Source organism: Gobius niger, assembly GCF_951799975.1.
Source record: "Gobius niger genome assembly, chromosome: 8".
NCBI classification, from domain to species: domain Eukaryota; kingdom Metazoa; phylum Chordata; class Actinopteri; order Gobiiformes; family Gobiidae; genus Gobius; species Gobius niger.
The window spans coordinates 31,136,397-31,157,151 of NC_136859.1; the positions used below are offsets into that span (position 1 = coordinate 31,136,397).

The 20,755-nt window shown below is 42.4% G+C and overlaps 1 protein-coding gene across 1 annotated transcript in view; it reads right to left on the reverse strand.

Moving 5' to 3' along the window:
* Nucleotides 1-1,810: 1,810 nt before the first annotated feature.
* phldb3 (pleckstrin homology-like domain, family B, member 3) overlaps nucleotides 1,811-20,755 on the reverse strand; it is a 57,013-nt gene continuing 38,068 nt past the window's right edge. The window contains exons 7-15 of the mRNA XM_079561905.1: nucleotides 20,199-20,309; nucleotides 15,515-15,616; nucleotides 15,284-15,371; nucleotides 9,072-9,252; nucleotides 7,733-7,814; nucleotides 5,166-5,315; nucleotides 3,001-3,211; nucleotides 2,773-2,858; nucleotides 1,811-2,349 (exon numbers count right to left, since the gene is read on the reverse strand). Coding sequence (XP_079418031.1) covers nucleotides 2,215-2,349; nucleotides 2,773-2,858; nucleotides 3,001-3,211; nucleotides 5,166-5,315; nucleotides 7,733-7,814; nucleotides 9,072-9,252; nucleotides 15,284-15,371; nucleotides 15,515-15,616; nucleotides 20,199-20,309 — 1,146 coding nt within the window. The 3' untranslated portion in view covers nucleotides 1,811-2,214. The remainder of the gene's footprint in view (nucleotides 2,350-2,772; nucleotides 2,859-3,000; nucleotides 3,212-5,165; nucleotides 5,316-7,732; nucleotides 7,815-9,071; nucleotides 9,253-15,283; nucleotides 15,372-15,514; nucleotides 15,617-20,198; nucleotides 20,310-20,755) is intronic.

Sequence of the window (20,755 nt, forward strand, 5' to 3'; positions counted from 1 at the left end):
TAATTATCCGGTCACTTTCTGTCATTACTTTTATTTATATACACTGCTCACAAAAACTTAGGGCACACTCAAAAAACACAATGTAACAAGTCAATCAAATTTCTGGGATATCAGACTGTCCAGTTAGGAAGCCACGCTTATTGTGAATCAATTTCATTTGGTGTTGTGGAAATTAAACAGACACAGGTGGAAATGAGAGGCAATTAGCAAGATCACTCCAAAAGAGGAATGGTTTTGCAGGTGGTGACCACAGACCATTTCCCTGTCTTCATCCTTTGGACCGTATTTTTGGAACACTTTTGCATTTGTCCAGTGTTCTCACCACTAGAGGTATCATGAGGAGCATCTACAACCCACAGAAGTCGCTCAGGGAGTGATGCTCATCCAAAATGGCACGTCCATTCGTGCTGTGGCAAGAAGGTTTGCTGTGTCTCCCAGCGCAGTGTCCAGAGCATGGAGGAGATACCAGGAGACAGGCCAGTACACCAGGAGACCTGGGGGGGGCCGACCGAGGTCAACAACCCAGCAGCAGGACCGCTATCTGCTCATTTGTGCACGGAGAAACAGGAGAAGCACTGCCCGAGCCCTACAAAATGACCTCCAGAGGGCCACAAATGTGCATGTTGGTCCTCAAACGGTCAGAAACCGACTCCATGAGGGTGGTATGAGGGCCTGACGTCCACAAGTTGGGCCGGTGCTTACTGCCCAACACCGTGCAGCCCGATTGGCATTTGCCCGAGAACACAGCGATCGGCAGATTGGCCGATGGTGCCTGTGCTCTTCACGGATGAGAGCAGGTTCACCCTGAGCACATGTGACAGACGTGACAGAGTCTGGAGACGCCCTGGAGAACGTTCTGCTGCTGCAACACCATCCAGCATGACCGGTTTGGTGGTGGGTCAGTGATGGTCTGGGGAGGCATTTCATTGGAGGGCCGCACAGCCCTCCATGTGCGAGCCAGAGGCACTGGGGACCGGGATGAGATCCTCAGACCTATTGTAAGACCATATGCTGGTGCTGTGGGCCCTGGGTTCCTTCTGATGCCTGATAATGCCAGGCCACATGTGGCAAGAGTGTGTCAGCAGTTCCTGCATGATGAAGGTATTGATGTTCTGGACTGGCCTGCTCGTTCCCCAGACTTAAATCCAATAGAGCACATCTGGGACATCATGTCTCGGTCCATCCATCAACGCCACGTCGCCCCACAGACTGTCCAGGAGCTGACTGATGCTCTAATCCAGGTCTGGGAGGAGATCCCTCAGGAGGACATCCGTGGTCTCATCAGGAGCATGCCCAGGCGTTGTAGGGAGTGCATTCAGGCACGTGGAGGCCACACACACCACTGAGGATGATACAGACTCGTTTTGAGGAATTTCTACAGAATCTGGATCAACCAGTGACCTGATTTGTCACTTTGATTTTGACTATAATTTTGGATCCAGATCTCCAGGGGCTGAGAATTTGATTTCCATTTATCATTCTTATGTTATTTTGTTCTCAACACATTGCCCTACACTATGAATGAAGATTTTCATCCGAAAAATCGAATTGATTGACATCTAGGATGTGTTTTTTGAGTGTGCCCTAAGTTTTTGTGAGCAGTGTATTTCTGACAGTTTCTAGGCGACACACATAATCTCTAATCGTTCAAAATGACAAAAACCCTTTGTTGCGACGGAAAACTTTAACTCCTGAATTAGAATGAATGTATGCGGCGGTAACAAAGGCCTCCTGCTGACTTATGATTAAATAATGCAAGTAACACGCACTGAAACCCCTTAAAATGACAAAAAACATTTAATTGTGCACATGATAGGTCTTCATTCATTTCCATTAAAAATCCACAGTCATTCAAAATAAAAATAACAAAATAACTTAATTCAAGAAAAGTGAATATACAATGCACTTCAGTGAGCAAAGAGAGCTTGTTTTGCTATTTCAAAATATAGTAGAAAACTGTTTAACCTTTGACACAGTCCTTTTGCTGGAGTCTGTCGCCCCCTTGTGGTGAAAAAGTATTTTAGAGTCTTGTAATGTTTGATATGACCACAGGGGGGAGCTCCAAGTGTGACTATACTCATATTTGCGTAACAGTCTTCTTTAAAAAAGTCCTTGGCTTCCTGGGTCAAGTCCGTGAGGTAGTTCTCCTGACTGTGGACCTCGTGGTACCCGTCCCCTCAGTAGTGTAAGTGCACTGTTAAGCGTCACGGGACGTCAGTATCGGCTGTGCTCGTCTGTTGCCGTGACGATGACGTCCATCCAGATCCTCATGGACACCGGGTTCGAGGCGACCAGGAAGAAGAGGCGTTCGTAGGTCTTCACGCAAAAGGTCAGGGCGGGACGGGGCGACTACAGGGGAGACAGGACAAGAAGAGTTTCCTTTAGTGAAGTGACCGCATTTATTCATCAGACGTTTAACCACAAAGTAAAGGTAAACTAGATCAGGGGGGTCCCCAAACCATAAGGCCGCGACCCCCAAAATCACCAGACCAACAACCCAGGACCCCCCCTCTGTAAAGTATAATTACAAGTATGAATTCAGGTGCACGGCATTTAATATCTGGTTTAAAGTTTGGATTTAGATCATTTACTTTAATTTAATTAATTTCACTAAACACAAGGACAACATGATGTTGAACCAGTCCAAGCAGGGATTCGAATAGCTGACCTTAGGGTCAGTGAATGCCTCTCTGACCAACTGAGCCGTATAGCGTTGCTAAACGTTGGATGCATTTTGTGAAAAAGGAACGTCACTTCTCTAAGTTCACTCACAGATGCTGCTGTTCGTAGGTGATCATAGTAAACCTCCTCTATGGCCTGGAAGTAAATAACTCCTTTCAGTTTCCGCTCGTCACAATCTGCAAAACAACAGAATCAAATCCACAATTAGAGCAAATAAGGCAGAGTTCAAAGTAAACTGTCAGGGGGTGACTGTGGGGCAGGTCACGACTCGTCTCCGCCCCCTCGCCCACGCCCCTGCTCTGTCCCGGCCGGTCTGACCTGTGTAGTAGGCCAGCCGTCTGTGGTCCATGTCGAACAGGAACCACCTCTTCTTCCACGTCTTGACTTTTCCGCCCCGTTTGGTGAGGAAGCCCGCGCAGCGCCGCGGCGTGAGGCGCAGGTCGACGCAGCCCCCCACCCCGTGGCCCAGCGACTCGATGTGCGCCCGCAGGTCAAAGTTCGGGGAGAGGAAGAGCGGCAGGCTGCGCAGCTGTGGAGACAAACGCACTCTTATCAGCGTTCAGCCTGGAAAAGAGGTCACGCATTCTTGCTTCATGGACATACTGGCTCTTTTCAGAGTATAATGGGGGTACACTGTTTACGTGGGATGGAAAATGCTTCATTTGGGAATGTGCAGCTCAAACAGAACATATTACATACTTTAATTTTAATGTCTGCTCCATAAACAACTGAAATAAAATATCTGTATCTACTTCCTGTTTTTGCTCAACCTTTTTTATTTGATCTGTTTATTTGTCCGGAACAGAGTTTCCATCCGCTGTCATGCATTTGCGCACACACACACATTTTCATTCACTCTGGTTCTCCCCGTGTCTGCGTAGGTTTCCTCCGGGTACTCCGGTTTCCCCTACCACTAAAAACATGCACAATAGGCCAGGATGAATGATGTGTGAGTGAATGTATGGTGGTGGTCAGAGGGTCCGTTGGCGCAGACGTGTGTAGTCGCGAAAGCGCCTCTGTCAGTCTCCCCCAGGGGAAACTGAAGCTACAAACGTAGTTTACCACCACCGAGTATGGAGTGAATGTACAATTGTCTCATGTAAAGCGCTTTGTGACCATGTCTGTGAAAGGCGCTATATAAATAAAATTCTTCTTCTTCTTCTGGCTCCGAAGAGGGGACCTATTGTACATGTTTTTTATTGTTGGTGAACTGGGGCACTTGTAGGAACCTCCGCAGGCACACAGAGAACAGGCACACTCCACAGAAAGGCTCCACCTGCCCTGGGAAATGCTAAACGCCCAATATGTTTGAAATGCTTTCAGTACCATGCAAGGTGAAGCCCTGATTAGTTTATTATTTGACATAACCATCCATCCATCCATCCATCCATCCATCCATTTTCGTCCACTTGTCCGTTGCCGGGTCGTGGGGGCAGCCGTTGGAGCTGCCCAAATCACATTGCACCAGCCCCTTATAGCTCCTCCTGCAGGTGGTGGGTCCACAGAAGGACGACCTCATGGTTCTAACTGGGCCTGTTGGTCTCTCATAAGGGGCTTCTGAACCGCTCTTTGTCTGACCCGTCACCTATAGGACCTGTTTGCCATGGGACACCCTACCAGGGGCACGAAGCCCCCGACAACAGAGCTCCAGGATCATTCGGGTGCTCAAACCCCTCCACCACGTTAAGGTGGCGGTTCCATTTTTGACATAACAATAGTATAAAAAAGATGGACAGAAAGTGGACTGTTTTTCTATCTCTTTGGAGACTTTTTTCTGCTTCTTACATTACATGCAATTTGTGTAGAATTGTAGTGCAGCACTTTGGTCAACAGCGTTTTTAAAGGCACACTGCGTAACATTTAGCATTATACACAGACACAGACAATGCTATTTTTGCAGTGGGTAATCAAAGAATGGATTTGTATGAGGACCTAAACCATTTAAACCTCGAATTCTGCTGAATTTATTCGACATCTCCATGGAGACGAGCTGGAGACGTCCCGGCTCCCGGTGAAGCTACAGTCAGGTCTGAGGAGAGCTGAGCCGCTCACAGCAAAGACATATCAAATATTTAGTAAAGCGTTCCTGAGAACATCTTCAGTGCAGCTCTAAGTTGTGGTGAACCAGACCTGTGTGGGAGGCTGTTGGTGCCAGTGTGTTATTTCCAATTGTGAAACCAAGCCATAAACCAGTCAGAACGTAAAAGTGATGTTGCAGAAGTTTGATTAATTACAAGTTATGTGGTTTCCCACTGCACCCACTGTGTGCTCAATGGGACCGAATTAAAGGCGAGACTGGATACCAAAACGTCTCCATCTCGCAACCCCACTTCTTCATGGGCATAAATCATACAGTGAGAAACTGAGATTCAAACCAGATATATTTCTAAAATGAAAACACAAATGTCGTCGATTTCATGTCAGTTGCCTCCAGTTGTAAGTTAGTCAGTTTAGCACAATGGAAGGTACCGGTCAGTCCTTACCTCTGGGGAACTGGGCACTGGGCTGGTCTTGGCCTGTTCTGGGGGCTCGGGTTTGAGAGGAGACTCCGGTTCAGGTGCCTCTGTTCTCTGGGAGTTCAGCTCGATCACCTTCTGCTTCTTCTCCTCCAGCATCAGCTGCCGTCGCTCCTCCTGCATGAAGAGATCCACTATTTATTAGGGTCGTTCCGATACCGATTTATCACATCGGTGAGTCCCCATGCTGCATTTTTTTTTAAACAAAGTGAGCAGTGGCCCTTGCTTTCATTGTGGCCAAGTATAAACCCAAACGATCGAACCAACTGTCGGATTTAAAGGAGAAGAGGCAGAGAGCTCACAGAGTACATGCTATAGGCAGCAAGCGAAGGTGCTCTTCACACTCTTGGGCCAGTAGACTAATAGAAGAGGAAGAGAGGGAGCCGAGGCACTCTGGATTTACGGTGTCACCGCGGTGCAGCTCCCGCTCTTCCTCAACTATCGGATTTGTTCTGTGTCACAGCGAGATATTAATATTGCATTAGAAAAACCCCTGCAATTTATTCCCGAGCAGCGAGGATGGAACAATATAGTCACAGAGTAAGACAGTAGATAAAGGGCCGTTTTTATTATATTTTTGTAGGGGGCCAGTGCAAATCTTATCCATCTGCATATTTTTTTAATATTCTTTTTATTATTTATCATGTTTTCTTCTGGATTTCCAATTTTCATCTTTTTATTTTTTTTTATTTTATGGTTGTTTTTGTTGGGGGTAAGGGGGGAAAAAATCAAAGCCCTTTGTTTAGTTGAAACTAGAGGTTAGATTTTTGGCCCGAGCCCGACCCGACATTCGGGCCGGGCCGGGCCGAGATTTCCCGCATGAGAGTCGGGCTCGGGTCGGGTCGGGCTCAAGTTTTTTTTTTTTTTTTTTTTTTTTATTAATGTCATTATAATCTCTAATACAAATCTATGCAATAGGCGGAGTCTATTGGATACAAAATGTGGCAATACGCAATATAAAATAGAGGAGTCCGGGAGGGAGGTGGTGCAGGTGCGGGGGGCGCACGTGCTGCTGTGTTGTCACGTTTAAGCAGCATGGTCAGGCTGGTATACCGGCGCGAGAACATCACTCTTCAGTCTTTCTCTCAGGACAGCGTTTCATTAACAGTGGATAAATAAGCAGTTTGGTTCCTGTTACTGCGTAGAAAGTAGCTTTTAGAGCGCGATGTTTATGAAACATGAAGGAGGAGGAGAGAGAGATACGGAAAAGAGGAGACGGCAAAGAGCGTGCTGCGTGCACGTATGCCGTGCGCGTAGCCGCGTACCTCGCAAACATGGTGCTGCTGTGCAGATGCTCCTATCTGAGCCTTAAATAAATAATTATTTACGTCGGGTTTGTTTCGGGTTCGGGCTGACAATTCACGTTAATTGCTCGGGCTGGGTCGGGTCGGGCTTTATAACCGCGGGCTCGGGTCGGGTCGGGCTTGATTTTTTGGGCCCGATCTAATCTCTAGTTGAAACTTGTTGTTCTGACTTCTCAATAAACAAAATATATAAAACATTTTCCATAGTATTTAAAAAATATTGTATGTTGCCAGAAAATACCCTATCTGTACAAATGTAGTTACATAGGTGGTCAGTAGTAAAGTCACATTTCTTAAAGGAACAGGCCACTGTTTTACTGTGATATGTTACCTTGCCTTAGTTTAGACGAGTTGATGCGTAACTGTCTGGTCTTTACGCGTGCGCTCAGTCACGCAAATGTTGTTAGCATTTAGCCTCTCCGAGCAGAGAGAACACATGTAAAAACGGTGGCCTATTCCTTTAAAGTGCTAGTCTGGAAGATTACACAAAAGGAGGAGAGAGAAAGTGACAGATTTCAAAAGCAAGCAATCCCGCCCTCTTCCCCTCCTGATTGGGCCTGACAGACCGGTTCACAGGAAAGCTCGTCTCATTGGTCAAAGTGATGGCACCGGGGATTCTGCTAAGTTGCTGAGATCAGCAAAGGAAGGGACTTTAAAAAATGAGACGTACGCAATCTGTCACTTTAAGTACTGCGCTTCAGTAAAGGTTTTGAGCATCTTTACCTGAGTTCTATTTTTGTGGAGGACTTATTACTTTCTCTCCACTACATTAGAAAAAACAATAAAATACGTTCTACTCAACATTTAAAGGCTCCAAAGGAAAAAGTTGGTGAGTTTTGTCCCATTTAAGGCATTAAAACGCACACTCCAGAACAGTAGGTGGAGCTGTGGGGATGTCCTGTTAATGCCACTGGCTCACCGCAAGGAAGGAGGTTTGTCCCCCTCTTTTTGCCAAATCTGTGGTGAATTTAACACATTTGAAGCCGCAACGGTAAGATTCTTAACACTTAGCTTAACAATATTTGCACATTTTCTATTTTCTAAAACCTTTTCTTCAGTAATTTAGTCATTTTTGACCAGATTTTGCCATTTCAAATCACTCAAATCCCAAACGTGCCTCACAAACCGGTGTCACTGAAGTGGGCCATGTCTAACGCGGTGTGTCTGTGCTCCTTCCAGGTGCTACTCTGTTCCCATCGCATCACTCAGCCCCTTCACCCTCCTACGCACCCGCTCTCTGAGGAGACGCTCCCTCTCCGCCTTGGCCTCTCTCAGCTTCTTCTCGATCTCAACAAGATCCAACAGGCACGGGCTGAAACGGAAAATTAACATATGAGAGAGGCACTGACGTAAATGAGTAAAAGTCACGTTTGTCTCTATTATCAAAGAAATGATCTATATGGTCTATATGCTCTTCACCTTTCACACTCAATACAAAACTTATTTTATACAAAGCAATTTCATCTTGCATTTACTCGACAATGTGGAAAAACAAGTCGATCAGATCATTTTCTAATTCTTAAAGTGAAGTCATTTAAGGACAGCCTGGAAGCACACCCTTGTGTATTCATGAGCTCTTGACCTCTGCTGACCCCAGTGCAGCTGTCAGGTGGAGCTGACTCCTGCAGGTGTGCCATGGCTGGAGTGACCAGGTCGTAACCAACCAAATGTGGAGCAAGAAGCAGTTTTCAGAGAGAACCTCTTAACTCCCGCCTGAACCGAGAGGATCTTTTTCCTCACGTCATCAGATTTTTTTTTCCAGCATTTTTTTGTTAGGTATTCAACTCATTTGTGTAACTTCTTCGTCAATTTTTTATCAATTTTTTGACATTTTTTTGTCCAATTTTTGTCAAATTTGTATCACATTTTTGTCATTTTTTGTCACATTTTTGTCACATTTTTGTCACATTTTTGTCATTTTTTGTCACATTTTTGTCACATTTTTGTCATTTTTTCGTCAAATTTTTATCACTTTTTTGTTATTTTTTTGTCAAATTTGTATCACATTTTTGTCAATTTTTGTCACATTTTTGTCATTTTTTGGTCAAATTTGTATCACATTTTTGTCACATTTTTGTCATTTTTTCGTCACATTTTTGTCATTTTTTCATCACATTTTTATCACCTATTTGTAATTTTTTTGTCACATTTTGTCACTTTTTGTCATTTTTTTGTTATTTTTTTTGTAACATTTTTGTCACATTTTCGTCATTTTTTTTAATCACTATTTTGCCAATGTTTTCTCACTTTTTTGCCACATTTATATCATTGTTTTGTTGCTATTTTCACAGCTTTTTTCCAGAAGCTTTTGGACCAGGGGTAAAGCCAAACTGGAGAAAATGTGCTCGGTTCAGGTGGGAGTCTGAACTGTTCTACTTTACATGAAGGAGGCCCACATCCGCGATCCACAGTCCAGTCACATTATTATATTTGTAAAACATGGAGAAAGGAAGTTTTTCTTGTGGAATATCTATATACCTAACTAATGAAACCCAACAAACCCGGTAGTGAGAGCGTGAAGTTCGGAGTCGGTTTCTTTTGTAGTTGTTGAAGTAGTTAAATCTCTAACCTGGCGGCTCTGGAGCTGGTGGTGCTGTTACAGGGAGTGTGCAGCCCCCCTCCGTTACTGCTCCCAGGTCTGTGCCCGTTACTGTGCCCGTTGCTGAGGCCGTTGGTGAGGCCGTGACTGAGCCGGTGGGAGGTGATGGGAGAGATGTAGGCCTCTGGGATCTGACCGTCCCGCACAAAATCTGAAAGAGGAAACATCAGTCAGTCAAAGAAAGACGCGCATAAAGGAAATACACCGATACAAATAAATGAGAAACTGAAACTACAATGTGGCAGACGGCAGCTCTTGAATCGCTCATGAATGATCAAGCGACTAGAGGAGGCAGGGGCGGCCTGGGACTGAAGGAGGGCCCTGGACTCTGACCAGCCTGGCCCAAATTAGAGTAAATGCGACACTTCTTGACCGAAGAGCAACAGTGTAATGCCTGATTTGAAAGCCAAGACCTACAGGAGTGATTGAAACTTTTTGTCACATTTTTGTCATGTTTTTTGATGCTTTTTTGTGTGTTTTCGTCACATTTTTCGTCACTGTTTGTGTTTTATTTTTGTGTATTCGTCACTGTCTTCTGTTTTTGTTACATTATTATGGCTATTTTGTTGGTTTTTCATTGCTTTTCTTCATTGCTTTGTTGTGTTTTCGTCTCTTTTTGTCATGTTTTTATTGGTTTTTCATTGCTTTTTTTTTCGATGCTTTGTTATGTTTTTGTCATGTTTTTTTTGTTGCACTTTTTGTGTTTTTTTTGTTGCTTTTTCGTCACATTTTTGTTGTGTTTTTGTGGATTTTTTTGTTGGTTTTTCAGAGCTTTTTATCGTTGCTTTTTTGTCACGTTTTTTTGCTGCTTTTCCGGCACATTTTTTTGTTCCGTTTTCATCCTCGTCGCTGTTTTGATGCTTTTCTTTTAAGCTTTTAGATTTAGGTAAAGCTTGGTTAAGGCGGGGGATGTGAGGAGAAAATTGAGACGCCAGACCGGCCCTTCTGTGCTCTTCCAGAATGAACATATGGCCAGTCCGCCCCTGAGAGGAGGATAAAAAACATACTCTACTGCAACAACTGCTGAATTATGAATATACTTTCAACGAGATGAAGATACAAAGATATGGACTGGAGCAAAGTGGTTCAACAGCCCATGAATGCCAAAATATGGGGAATTCAAACATTAGCTTCATGCTAATGCTAGCTGCCGGTTTTCCACTTCTACTAGACATGTTCATAGTCCACCAAATACGTCGAGCTTCATTACCTCTCGGCTGTATCTATGTTGCAACTACTCTTGATAAATGGAAATGATCCTTTTCGAACCACACCCGCTTTATGAGCACGCAGGCTCTGATAATGAGAAAGTCTCCATCTCAGAATCCAATTTCTTCATGGGCATAAATCATGCCGTCTGGGAAACATTTGCTCGGCCGTGTGTTTGCCAAGAGCAACTTGGATGCTATAAACAATTAGGAAATAAGTCGGCTAATATGGTTTTACACATTTTACATGGAATCCGTCTGGACTTGAGGGAGGCTTGTTGCCACATGGATCGAGCAGTGGTTCCCAACTAGTAGGTCGGGACGCAAAAGTGGCCCGTGGAACCACATTCAGAAGGTCCAAGTGAACTGAGCATTAACATTAATATAAAATGAGTTGTTCTGATCATGATTTTAGATTATTGAGCAAGGCAAGGCATGTTTATTTATACCACGCATTTCCTACACAAATCATTGTGCCTGGGGGTTATTCAAATAATAAAGGAACAGGCCACCGTTTTTACATACTGACATATGTTCTTACCTGAGCTTAGACGAGTTGATGCGTACCTGTCTGGTCTTTGTGCGTGCCCTCAGTCATGCAAAACGACCAAAGATGTTGTTAGCATTTGGCCTCTTCCAATGTATTCCTATGGCTCCAAACAGGGGTGAATTTGGAAGCTACCAAACTCGTCCACGGGCACAAAGACCAGACAGGTACGGATCAACTCGTCTAAGCTCAGGAAAGAACATATCTCAGTATGGAAACACAGTGGTCTGTTCCTTTTAGTCAGTGGTTCCCAACGATTTTTGACTTTCGTACCCCTTTGGCCTTTCACTGGTCAACCGTGTACCCCCTACCTCAAGGGTGTTACAGTTTATTTATGTTTCAAAGTGGTATTTGTAAGAAAAAGGACAATGTTGCAGTCAAAATAAACCTACAATTCTCCCAAAGCAACACATTTTACTGAAAAACATAGCTTTTACTATAAAAAATGATGCTACATTTTCCCCTATTTTCCATCTGAAATAGTTACAAGTACCCCCAGCTAGGTCCTCGAGTACGCACAGGGGTCCCCGTACCCCTGGTTGGGAAAATAAATATAGATGTATTGTTTCGAAGCTTTTGCTGTATATCACTGAGTTTAAATTTATGGGTTTGTTTTGTCGAAATATTGGATTCATTTTTTCCCAGAGGAGATTTTCGGCACCTCGAGTCGTTTTTTGTCTTTTCTTTCACTTGATTTATTATTAGGGGCCAGTGTTAATTTCGTCGACTATAATACTTAGTCTTAATTTTAGTCAAAGTGATATTTTTGACGACTAAAATTGGACTAAAACTAAATTAAAAGTTTCTCATGAGACTAAAACTGTGACTAAAATGTCCAGATATTTTAGTCGACTAAAATAAGACTAAATAAAAATGAAAAGGAGAGACTAAAATCAGCCAAATTTCTATTGACCGTCTGAAAGAGCCTCATATCATTTAAATTCACTGCCAAAGGATCAGCTCTGAGCTTTGTTCATGTGGAGCAGCTCCATGAAGTCGAGGACCACGATTAAATATGATTATAATGAATATTATTAATGCAAAGTCGACTAAATTAGTCTTATATTTAGTTGACTAAATTGACATGCAATTTTAGTCGACTAAAACTAGACTAAAATTGAAAAGTTTTTTTTGACTAAATCTTAAATTACATTTTAGTCAAAAGACTAAAACTAAAATAAAATATGTTGTCAAAATGAACACTGTTAGGGGCCACAAAAAAAACACAGCTCATGGGATGTTTGTGGCCTGTAGTGTTTAGCATCTATAAAAATGGAGGAGGAGGAAGTTAATAAAGTTAATATCTGACAGAATGATGCTGTTGCATGTGGGGCCACCTGTTTGTCAAAAAACATAATCGCTTGAAACATTAGACAGATCCCTCTAATGTTATCACACAATGCTCATACGTCGTATTTACATAGATTGAAAGCTTTTTGAAAACAATATGGCGCCACAGGAGAGGCTGCACACATTATTTGTTTAAGATCATCTGTCACATCGTACAGGTATATCCAGCTTTCTCCTCTCCCAACAGCCACCTGTCGACTAAGGCGCACCTTTGATTTGCCTAAGAGGGCGGGGCCTGAACAAACGCACAAAATGACAGTGCTCGAGTGGAGTCTTTCTGTCCGGTGTCGTCATGCGTGAACTCAAAGCAATCACCGATACAAAGGGGTTCAGGTGATGTCATGCGATTTCAAAGACCCGTCCGTGGGTTTACGAGTGGTCAAATCTAAACCTGAAGCTCACAATGATAAAAGATTTACAGTGTTGTGCCTGAAACCCGTAAAATAGATGCAGATAACAAGGAAATTAGGAATGTCAAATGTTGATATATCCATGTTTACTGGGCTCCATTTGAAACAAAAAAAACAGCACAAAGATCGATGTCTTCTCTGTGAGTCACTGGAAAAGCCGTGGGATTATTTAGTCACACGGAAGTTATTGTTGTCAGCGGAAAGTTCGCTACTCCACAAGATAAGTGAGTTTGGGAACCTAAACTCGGACGAAAAGCGAAGGACTAGATTCTGAATAGATTATCTTTGTGCCAGTTGTCGTTTCATGTGGACGGGCTGTTTAAACACAATCAGATGATAGAGATAACCCTGAACGCTTATCCAATGAAGACTTTAAGGTGAGACACTGCAGGTGAATAGGGAAAAAATCTATATTTACAGATATCAATTTGAAACTGTTGCTGTAGATCACTGGCATAAATGTGAGAGAAAAAATACATTGCAAGTTTTCTGTCATTTTATCTTTTCATATAGAAATAATGCTTGTGTGTGTTTGTTGGCTGTCTTGCTTTCTTCACATGAAACTTTGACCTTCTTCTTTCTCGCAGAGAGCTCCATAATGAAGATCAAGCGCCCAAATTTCCCATCTTTTCTGCGACAAAATCTGAATAATGGACAGAGCTACATTCAAATTTATGGTTTCATTTTATTGATGAATGAGTTACCAAGACTTTCTCAGAGGGGATTTTGGATTCCTTGTTTAGTTTTAAAATAAGCTGTTTTTTAGTGGAAAAATTTGTAAAAAAATAATTTTAGCCTCATTTTTTGACATTCAAAACTCAATAAATGGGGCTTCGGGATTAAATAATAAAAAATCCCTCTGAAAAAATCTTCCAAATATTGTTCAGTCCAAGGCTGGAAAATGTGAAGTCTTTAGGTCCGACTGACGTGGACATAGTGTCGCCACAATGACAGAAAAATGTGTTTTGAGAAAAAGGCCCTTGAAATTGTGTTCTCCCATATAAGTCTATGGGGGAACATTGAATCAGCGCAATATTTAAACATGTTTTTGTGTAGATTAGGTATATTTTCTGTTTCCGGGTGAAAGCTTGTATGTTCAGAGACCAATTTGGCCCAAAACCTGAAAACTGAAAAAAATTGAGTTTTGCCTGTAGTGTCTCCCCTTAAAACAGAACCTCAGGTGAGAGTGATAATCACGCATGCCAGAGATAAATTATCTTTTAACGTGCTCTAAAATGCAAACAAAATAACAACCTCTGCACTAAGCAAGCTTGCCTGAACCGGCTTTAAAAAGTGCTTTTGTTCACAGAAAAGTATTTGAGCACTACAGTGGGTTAGATATTGCGCGAGTTGAGTCACAGTGCTCTTATTTACATACTTGTACCCGCATTCAGTTTGATTACTTTTATTTTTGCATGTCAACTTCCTGTGTCACGGCTCGACTTCCTCCACAGCGTCTCAAACTATCCGCGGGAGCTCCCTACACATAGATACAGACGGCATCTCGTCATAGAAGGGGGCGTGGCTTCGCCGAGGGGGAAAATAGAATCTTTTAGGAAACACAATTTTTCCCTCTTTTTAGACATTTTCTGGTGGAATATGAACTTATTTATCACATACAAATAAAGTCAAGTGTAAATCGGGTCCATATGTATTTTTTCTCACAGCAGATTGCTCAGTAGAAGTGAAAAAACGGCAGTTGTAGCTAGCGCTAGCTAACCGTTAGCATTAGTCCGTTGTTTATGTATTTATTTAGTAGAAAACTATATTCATAATTCAGCATTTGTAGTTTTTGAATAATTAGAGAAAGTTTAAATTTTTTCAAAATTGTTTTCCCCCTTAACTGTTTTCAAACATGACCATATATGGGCGATTCCAGAGATGCCGTCTGTATCTATTGCGCTCTGAAACTTGACCTGGTGACAGCGAATCTTAGGCCAACAATAAACGGGATTCTTTTTCCTCTTCTTCCTCAACTTCTTCTTTCTACACTTCCTCTTTTTCTATTTCTTCCTGCACTTCCATTTTGTCTTCTTCAGCTTCCTCTTCTCCTTTTTCTTTCTCTTCTTCCTCCTCTTCCTTTTCCTCCTCTGCTTCCTCTTGAACTTCCTCTACTTCCTCTACTTCAACTTCCTCTACTTCCTCTTCAACTACTCCTTCTTCAATGTCCTCTTCTTTCCCTTTTTCCTCAACTCTCTCTTTCCCATCTTCTTCCTCCTCTTCAAATTGCTTTTTTCTTTTACCATTTTGCAAAGTCGTCCTCTCATCAAACACATACTTGGAGTTGTATTTTGAGGCACTCGCGCATCTTTGAGTGATCTTTGGACCTTCTTAGCAGCACAGCAACAGCTCCCACAAAACTCCTCCTGAGGTCCTACGTATTCCAGGAACTGCTCCCCTCACCTCTCGCCCTCTTACTAAACTTAATCCATTCATCGTGGAGTAAAAACATTGGCCATAACTTCACAGCATTGGTGGGAGGAGCTTAGAGTTGGTTTGCTTGAATAAACCAGGAAGTCAAACTACTGGATGTGTTGTTTTTGATCAATACTGCATTTTCTAACGAACAAAGTGTAAGACAGTTATAAAGATATGTTGCAGATTATTACCAAATACTTGAACATCCTTTTAAAAGTATAAGGATAAAGTATTGGGACCAAACCTCACCCTGTGTGGACAGAGGCCGGTCGTTCAGCTTGTTGTTCCTGTGCGAGCTCCGTCTTCTGGGTAAGCTGGCCGAGTCCCGGAGAGCGTCCTGGGAAACAAGACAGCGACTCAGTGTTCACAGCAGCAGCAGCCACAACAACAGGCGCGACTAACACGTCCAGGGAACTACGGGTCGTCAGGGAAAAGCGGCAGTAAACAAGCAAGAGTCTCCATAGCAACGGAGCGACATACCTGAGGAGACTTCTGGGCCAAGACCGGGGAGAGCGACATCATGCAGGGGGCGGAGCCGGCGATGTTGGACCAATCGGCGAGCGGCTTTTTGTCCTTGAGAACCTGTCGGGCGAGAGCGGGGGTTGAGTTTGAAATCTGGGAGTGCACGGCCGACGTTACAAGAGGATGAATAATGCGAGTTTATACAATCACAACATTTTAGCACATGGTTTACAACACAGTTAATCGTAGTATGGTGGAAAGAAGAAGAAGAAGAAGAAGAAGATCTTTATTTATATAGTGCCTTTCACAGACATGTGAAAGAAAGATGTTGTGTTTAAAATGGTTTTATATGAAAAATACTGACAAGGCCCAGCATAAATGACGTTAAGGACGACTTTAACAAATATTTTAAGGCCGATTTTTGACTAATTATTAATCAATTATCTAGTGTGAATGTCATCTTCTTAACCCCAGGCTGAACTGAGCACATTTTCTCGAGTTTGGCTTTACCCCAATCCAAAAGCTTCTGGAAAAAAGGTGTGAAAATAGTGACAAAACTGAGACGAAAACAATTATGAGAATGTGACAAAAAAGTGACGAAAAATTTATGAAAAAGTGGCAAAAATGTCACAAAAATGACAAAAGAAATGAGAAAAAAAATGACAAAAAATTGACAAAAAATTACAAAAAAAATTACAAAAATGTGACAAAAATTTGATTAAAAAATGACAAAAAAAGTGACAAAAAAGTGACAAAAAAGTGACAAAAAGTGACAAAAAATGACAAAAAAAATTACAAAAATGTGACAAAAAATTTATAAAAAATGACCAAAAAAGTGACAAAAAAGTGACAAAAAAGTGACAAAAAATTACAAAAAATTACAAAAAAAATTACAAAAATGTGACAAAAATTTGATAAAAAATGACAAAAAAAGTGACAAAAAAGTGACAAAAAATGACAAAAAAATGACAAAAATGTGATAGAAAATCGACAAAAAGTTGACGAAAAAATGACAAAAATATGCCAAAAAAATGGCGGAAAAGCTACAAAAACAAAAAAATTATGGAAAAAAAATCTGATGACATGAGGAAAAAGATCCTCTCGGTTCAGGCGGGAGTTGAGAGGTCAAGAGAGAGTTTTGTTGTGAAATGTGAAAATGCAACAAAAAAATGCCCCAAAAAAAGTTACGATAACGCGGCAACAATGCAACGAAAAGGATTCGAGTTTTGTAGGTCTTAGCTTTCAAATGAGACGTTACACTGGCCTACAGGCTGCAACCTTTAAGATGTGGGTAAAGCAACAAAAAAAAAAAGGTGATTTCTTTTCATGTTTTATAATTTAAAGACAGAAAACCAGTGCTGCAGTGCAAACACAAGAGGCATTTCACCGGCATTCATCATCTGTCAAAGCAAGTTTGCCAACCCCAGGCCTGTCACGCTTTCTGCAAACTGTTTATTGGAAAAGGAACCTGTCATGAACCAAGAATGCTGCCTCTTCAGTCACATCAAGATGACGGGCATCTCCCCGGACGGATCTAAACGACCTCGAAATGATGGTTACGGCGCTATCTTCCCCCCTCCCTCCCTCACAAACAAACAAACAAACAAACAAACCAACCAGCGCACGAGCGATTCAGCCGTATTCCACCCTCTACTAACTCTGGTCTCATGCTTCAGTCCTACAGGCGACACATGCTACACACTGCATCAGTAAATAACAGTAGGGGATTAATGGAAACAAGGCTACAATTGTTGGGAGGATAAATCACATGTAGCGAGATCTAGAAATCTGTATTAAATCATCGAAATCACTTGTACAAGCTTTGACAAAGGCACTACTCTTATCCACAGTCTCTTAAATCTGTCACTTTTTTTATAGCGCCTAACCCGGCCCACGGAAAAGCTTGATAAATGAGCGTGAAAGTTTATATCCTTGTCTTACCGTGCGTTAGTAATAGTCCTGTCAGCTCGCCTCTCTCGCTCTCACATGTGCACAGGCTTTCACAATGGGAGCGCCCTCCGTAGAGTAACTCCTCCCCCTCTCTCTCCCTCCCTCTCTCCCTCTCTCTCCATGTCTCCAGTTATGTCCCATAGCCTTCCCTTTCCCCTGGATTATCAGTCTGTCAAACGTTTGATAGCAGAAAGCCAAATCCCTGCTCGGGAGATAGCAGCAGTTTAATTAGTGACAGAGTAAATGGTGATACAGCGGAAAGTGGGGCTGTTTTCCAGTCACGGACACAGTATACAAAATTAATTTAGTACGTGACTGGATTAACCGAGATTTCTAGCTTGTCGAGACTGGTGACTATGCTAACCAGATTGACTTTTTACTTGGGGGTAATTATGCAGACAAACTTGTTTATCAAAGAAAAAGCCTGAATGCACAATATCAGAGTGAGGCCCATCATGAAGGAATGAATGATGAAATGAACCTCTTACCACACGCTTTAACTCTGTGTTTCCTCCGGTTCTGCTTTACCCAAATCTAAAAGCTTCTTGACTGGAGCCTCTAGGCCAGTCTGACGCCTCATTTGAAAGCTGAGACCAACAAAACTGATCTTAATGGATCTTTTCCCTTACGTTGTTGCCGGTACTTTTTTTCTTTCTAATTTTTGGCCACTTCTTGTTTTATTTTTGTTGCTCTTTTGGGGATTTTGTTGCTCTTTTTTGACTTTTTTAATGCGTTTTCGTCACCTTTTTGCCACTTTTTACTTGAGTTTTTGTGGCTTTTTTGTTGAACTTTCTTTGTTTTTGTTATCTTCTCATTTTTGTCGCTATTGTGATGCTTTTTCCAAGAAATTAGCACACTTGGGTAAAGCCAATCTGGAGTAAGGTGGGGGCTAGATGCAAGTTGGCCATTTTATACTCACTACTGCCACCTCAGGTCATACGTGTAACTGCAGCTTCTATATTAAGCTTGTGCAAGTAACAACGTTTTGAGTGACAGCGCAGGATTTTAGAGGCAGTTGTGGTGAACAGGTCTCGGCTCATTCTACAAATTAGGCCATTGCTGAAACATGTAGGGGTAGGAAAATACATAATTTTAACATTTTTAAACTCCGTATAGTCCCTTTAATTTAATTTAATTTAATTTTAGTCCCTAAATGGTGCTGCCCCTTTGTACCTCTCGGAGCCCCTTAACCCTACTTCTCGGTCTTTTTGGTCGGCTAACCAGCTCCTCCTCAGCGTCTCAAGGACAAATCAGATGCTCAGTGGGGACCGGGCTTTTGCGGTGGCAGGACCTAAGTTGTGGAATGACTTGCCTTTATTTATAAGACACGCACTGTCTGCACCTGTTTTCAAATCTCTTCTTAGAACTCAACTCTTTAAAGGGACTATATGGAGTTTAAAAATGTTAAAATCACGAGGCACACCACCAGCAGAAAATGTAAAAAAATGTAACTCTGTAGCCTATATTGAGTCGTTCTCATCAAAGTGTCTTGAATAAGAACATCGTATAGTCTCGCTAGCCACAATGCCATTGATCATTGCAAATGAGCTACCTGCGGCCACTTACTGATATGGAAGAGTATTATATGGTTACTCTGCCGATCACTAGAGGGCAAAGACATTCGAAAACTGTACATTATTTGCGGATAATAATGATTTTTTATTTTTTTTTAAACTAGGTGAAATTGCATAATTTCCCAAGGCACACCAGACAATATCTCACGGCACACTAGTGTGCCACGGCACAGTGGTTGAAAAACACTGTGTGTAGAATGAGCCCAGAAGTATTCACCACAACTGCACTGTCACTCAAAAAGTTGTTACTTCGGGTCCGAAGTGCCGTCATGCACGAGCTTAATATAGAAGCTGCAGTTACACGTGTGACCTGACGTGGCAGTAGTGAGTATAAAATGGCCAACTTGCATCTAGTTCCTTTAAGTTGGCGTTTGGTACACCCTAAGAAGTTGACATTTTAAAATCTGTTTTATATGTTAAGGTATTTGTATTTTGTAGCACTTTGGTCAACCTGGTTGTTTTAAAGGGGGGGTATTATGCAAAATAATTTTTTTTCAAGCTTTACATCATGTTATTATGTCATTCCCTCATTAAAAACATGCCTGAAGTGTTGCCTTGGCACATTCACGTATTTTTGAGTAATCTGTAAAAACTCTGATGGCGGCCATTTTAGGGATAGGTTTGCCTGAGTCCTCCTAGGAACGCCCCCACCTCCTGGAGACGCCTCCGAGCTTTCGTCACCAGCCGAGTAACCAACCACTGCTCCTCAGCAGAGCCCCCCTCCCCCCTCCCCTCATCACTGATGCCACAGACAGCGTGTGGAGGGGGCGTGTCGGAAAGAGTCAGAGGTTCTTAAAGAGACAGAGGCCTATTTCAAGACATTCACTACAGCCATTTTGAGAGAGCCATTTTATACAAGGCAGTTATTCTAATTTACTGCATTTACAGACCAACAGAAGGTTTGGTCATCATAGTGTGATATAGTGCTATGTGATTGACAAAAGCATAAAACCCCCTCTTTAAAATGCGTTATAAATAAAGTTGCAGTTGTATCGTCATTGCTAATTCTGTTGTCCATAGGAAGTGGTAACCGCCGTCGACATTAAAAAAGAAGAAGTGGCTTTGGCCATGTGCGCCTCCTGCTACGAATGCACATCTCACCACAACAGTCGCCGCTGTTCACACACTTTTGCAAAATTCTTCAGCGCGATTGTGAAACTTACACTAACGTTACTCACCGTGTGACTGTTGTGCACGAGCTCCCTCCTCTCCTTCCTCAGAGAGTTGAGCTGCTTCTCCTTCTCCCTCTCCATGTCCACGAGCTGCTTCTCCAGCTGCTGCACCCGCTCCTGAAAACAGAGGCACACATCAGCGCCGCTCGCACCCCAAACTGTCTCTGCATGAACGGGACACTGTTCTATTCACTGTACAGTTTGTGAGAAAAGACTCAGCACATAGCATACACAATGGAGAGAAATGGTAAGGTAATATGAAAAGAAAAGACAATATATATGCACTTCACCTCTTTTACAGCAGGGGGGGTGAGGCAACAATTATATGCATTATAGAAAGACACCTGTAGTACTTCTTAAAACATACCAAACAAAGTAAAGCATAGGTTGGCAAACTTTTCCCCCCCTCTCTTACCACTTACTACATTACATGCAAGCTAATTCAACCTCTTTAGCCGAGCACATTTTCTCCAGTGCAAAAAGTAAATATCAAGTATTGGCTTAAATGACTTGAATTGAGGAAATGCATCCTGTTTTTGTCGGTTTTCACTCATTTAGACACT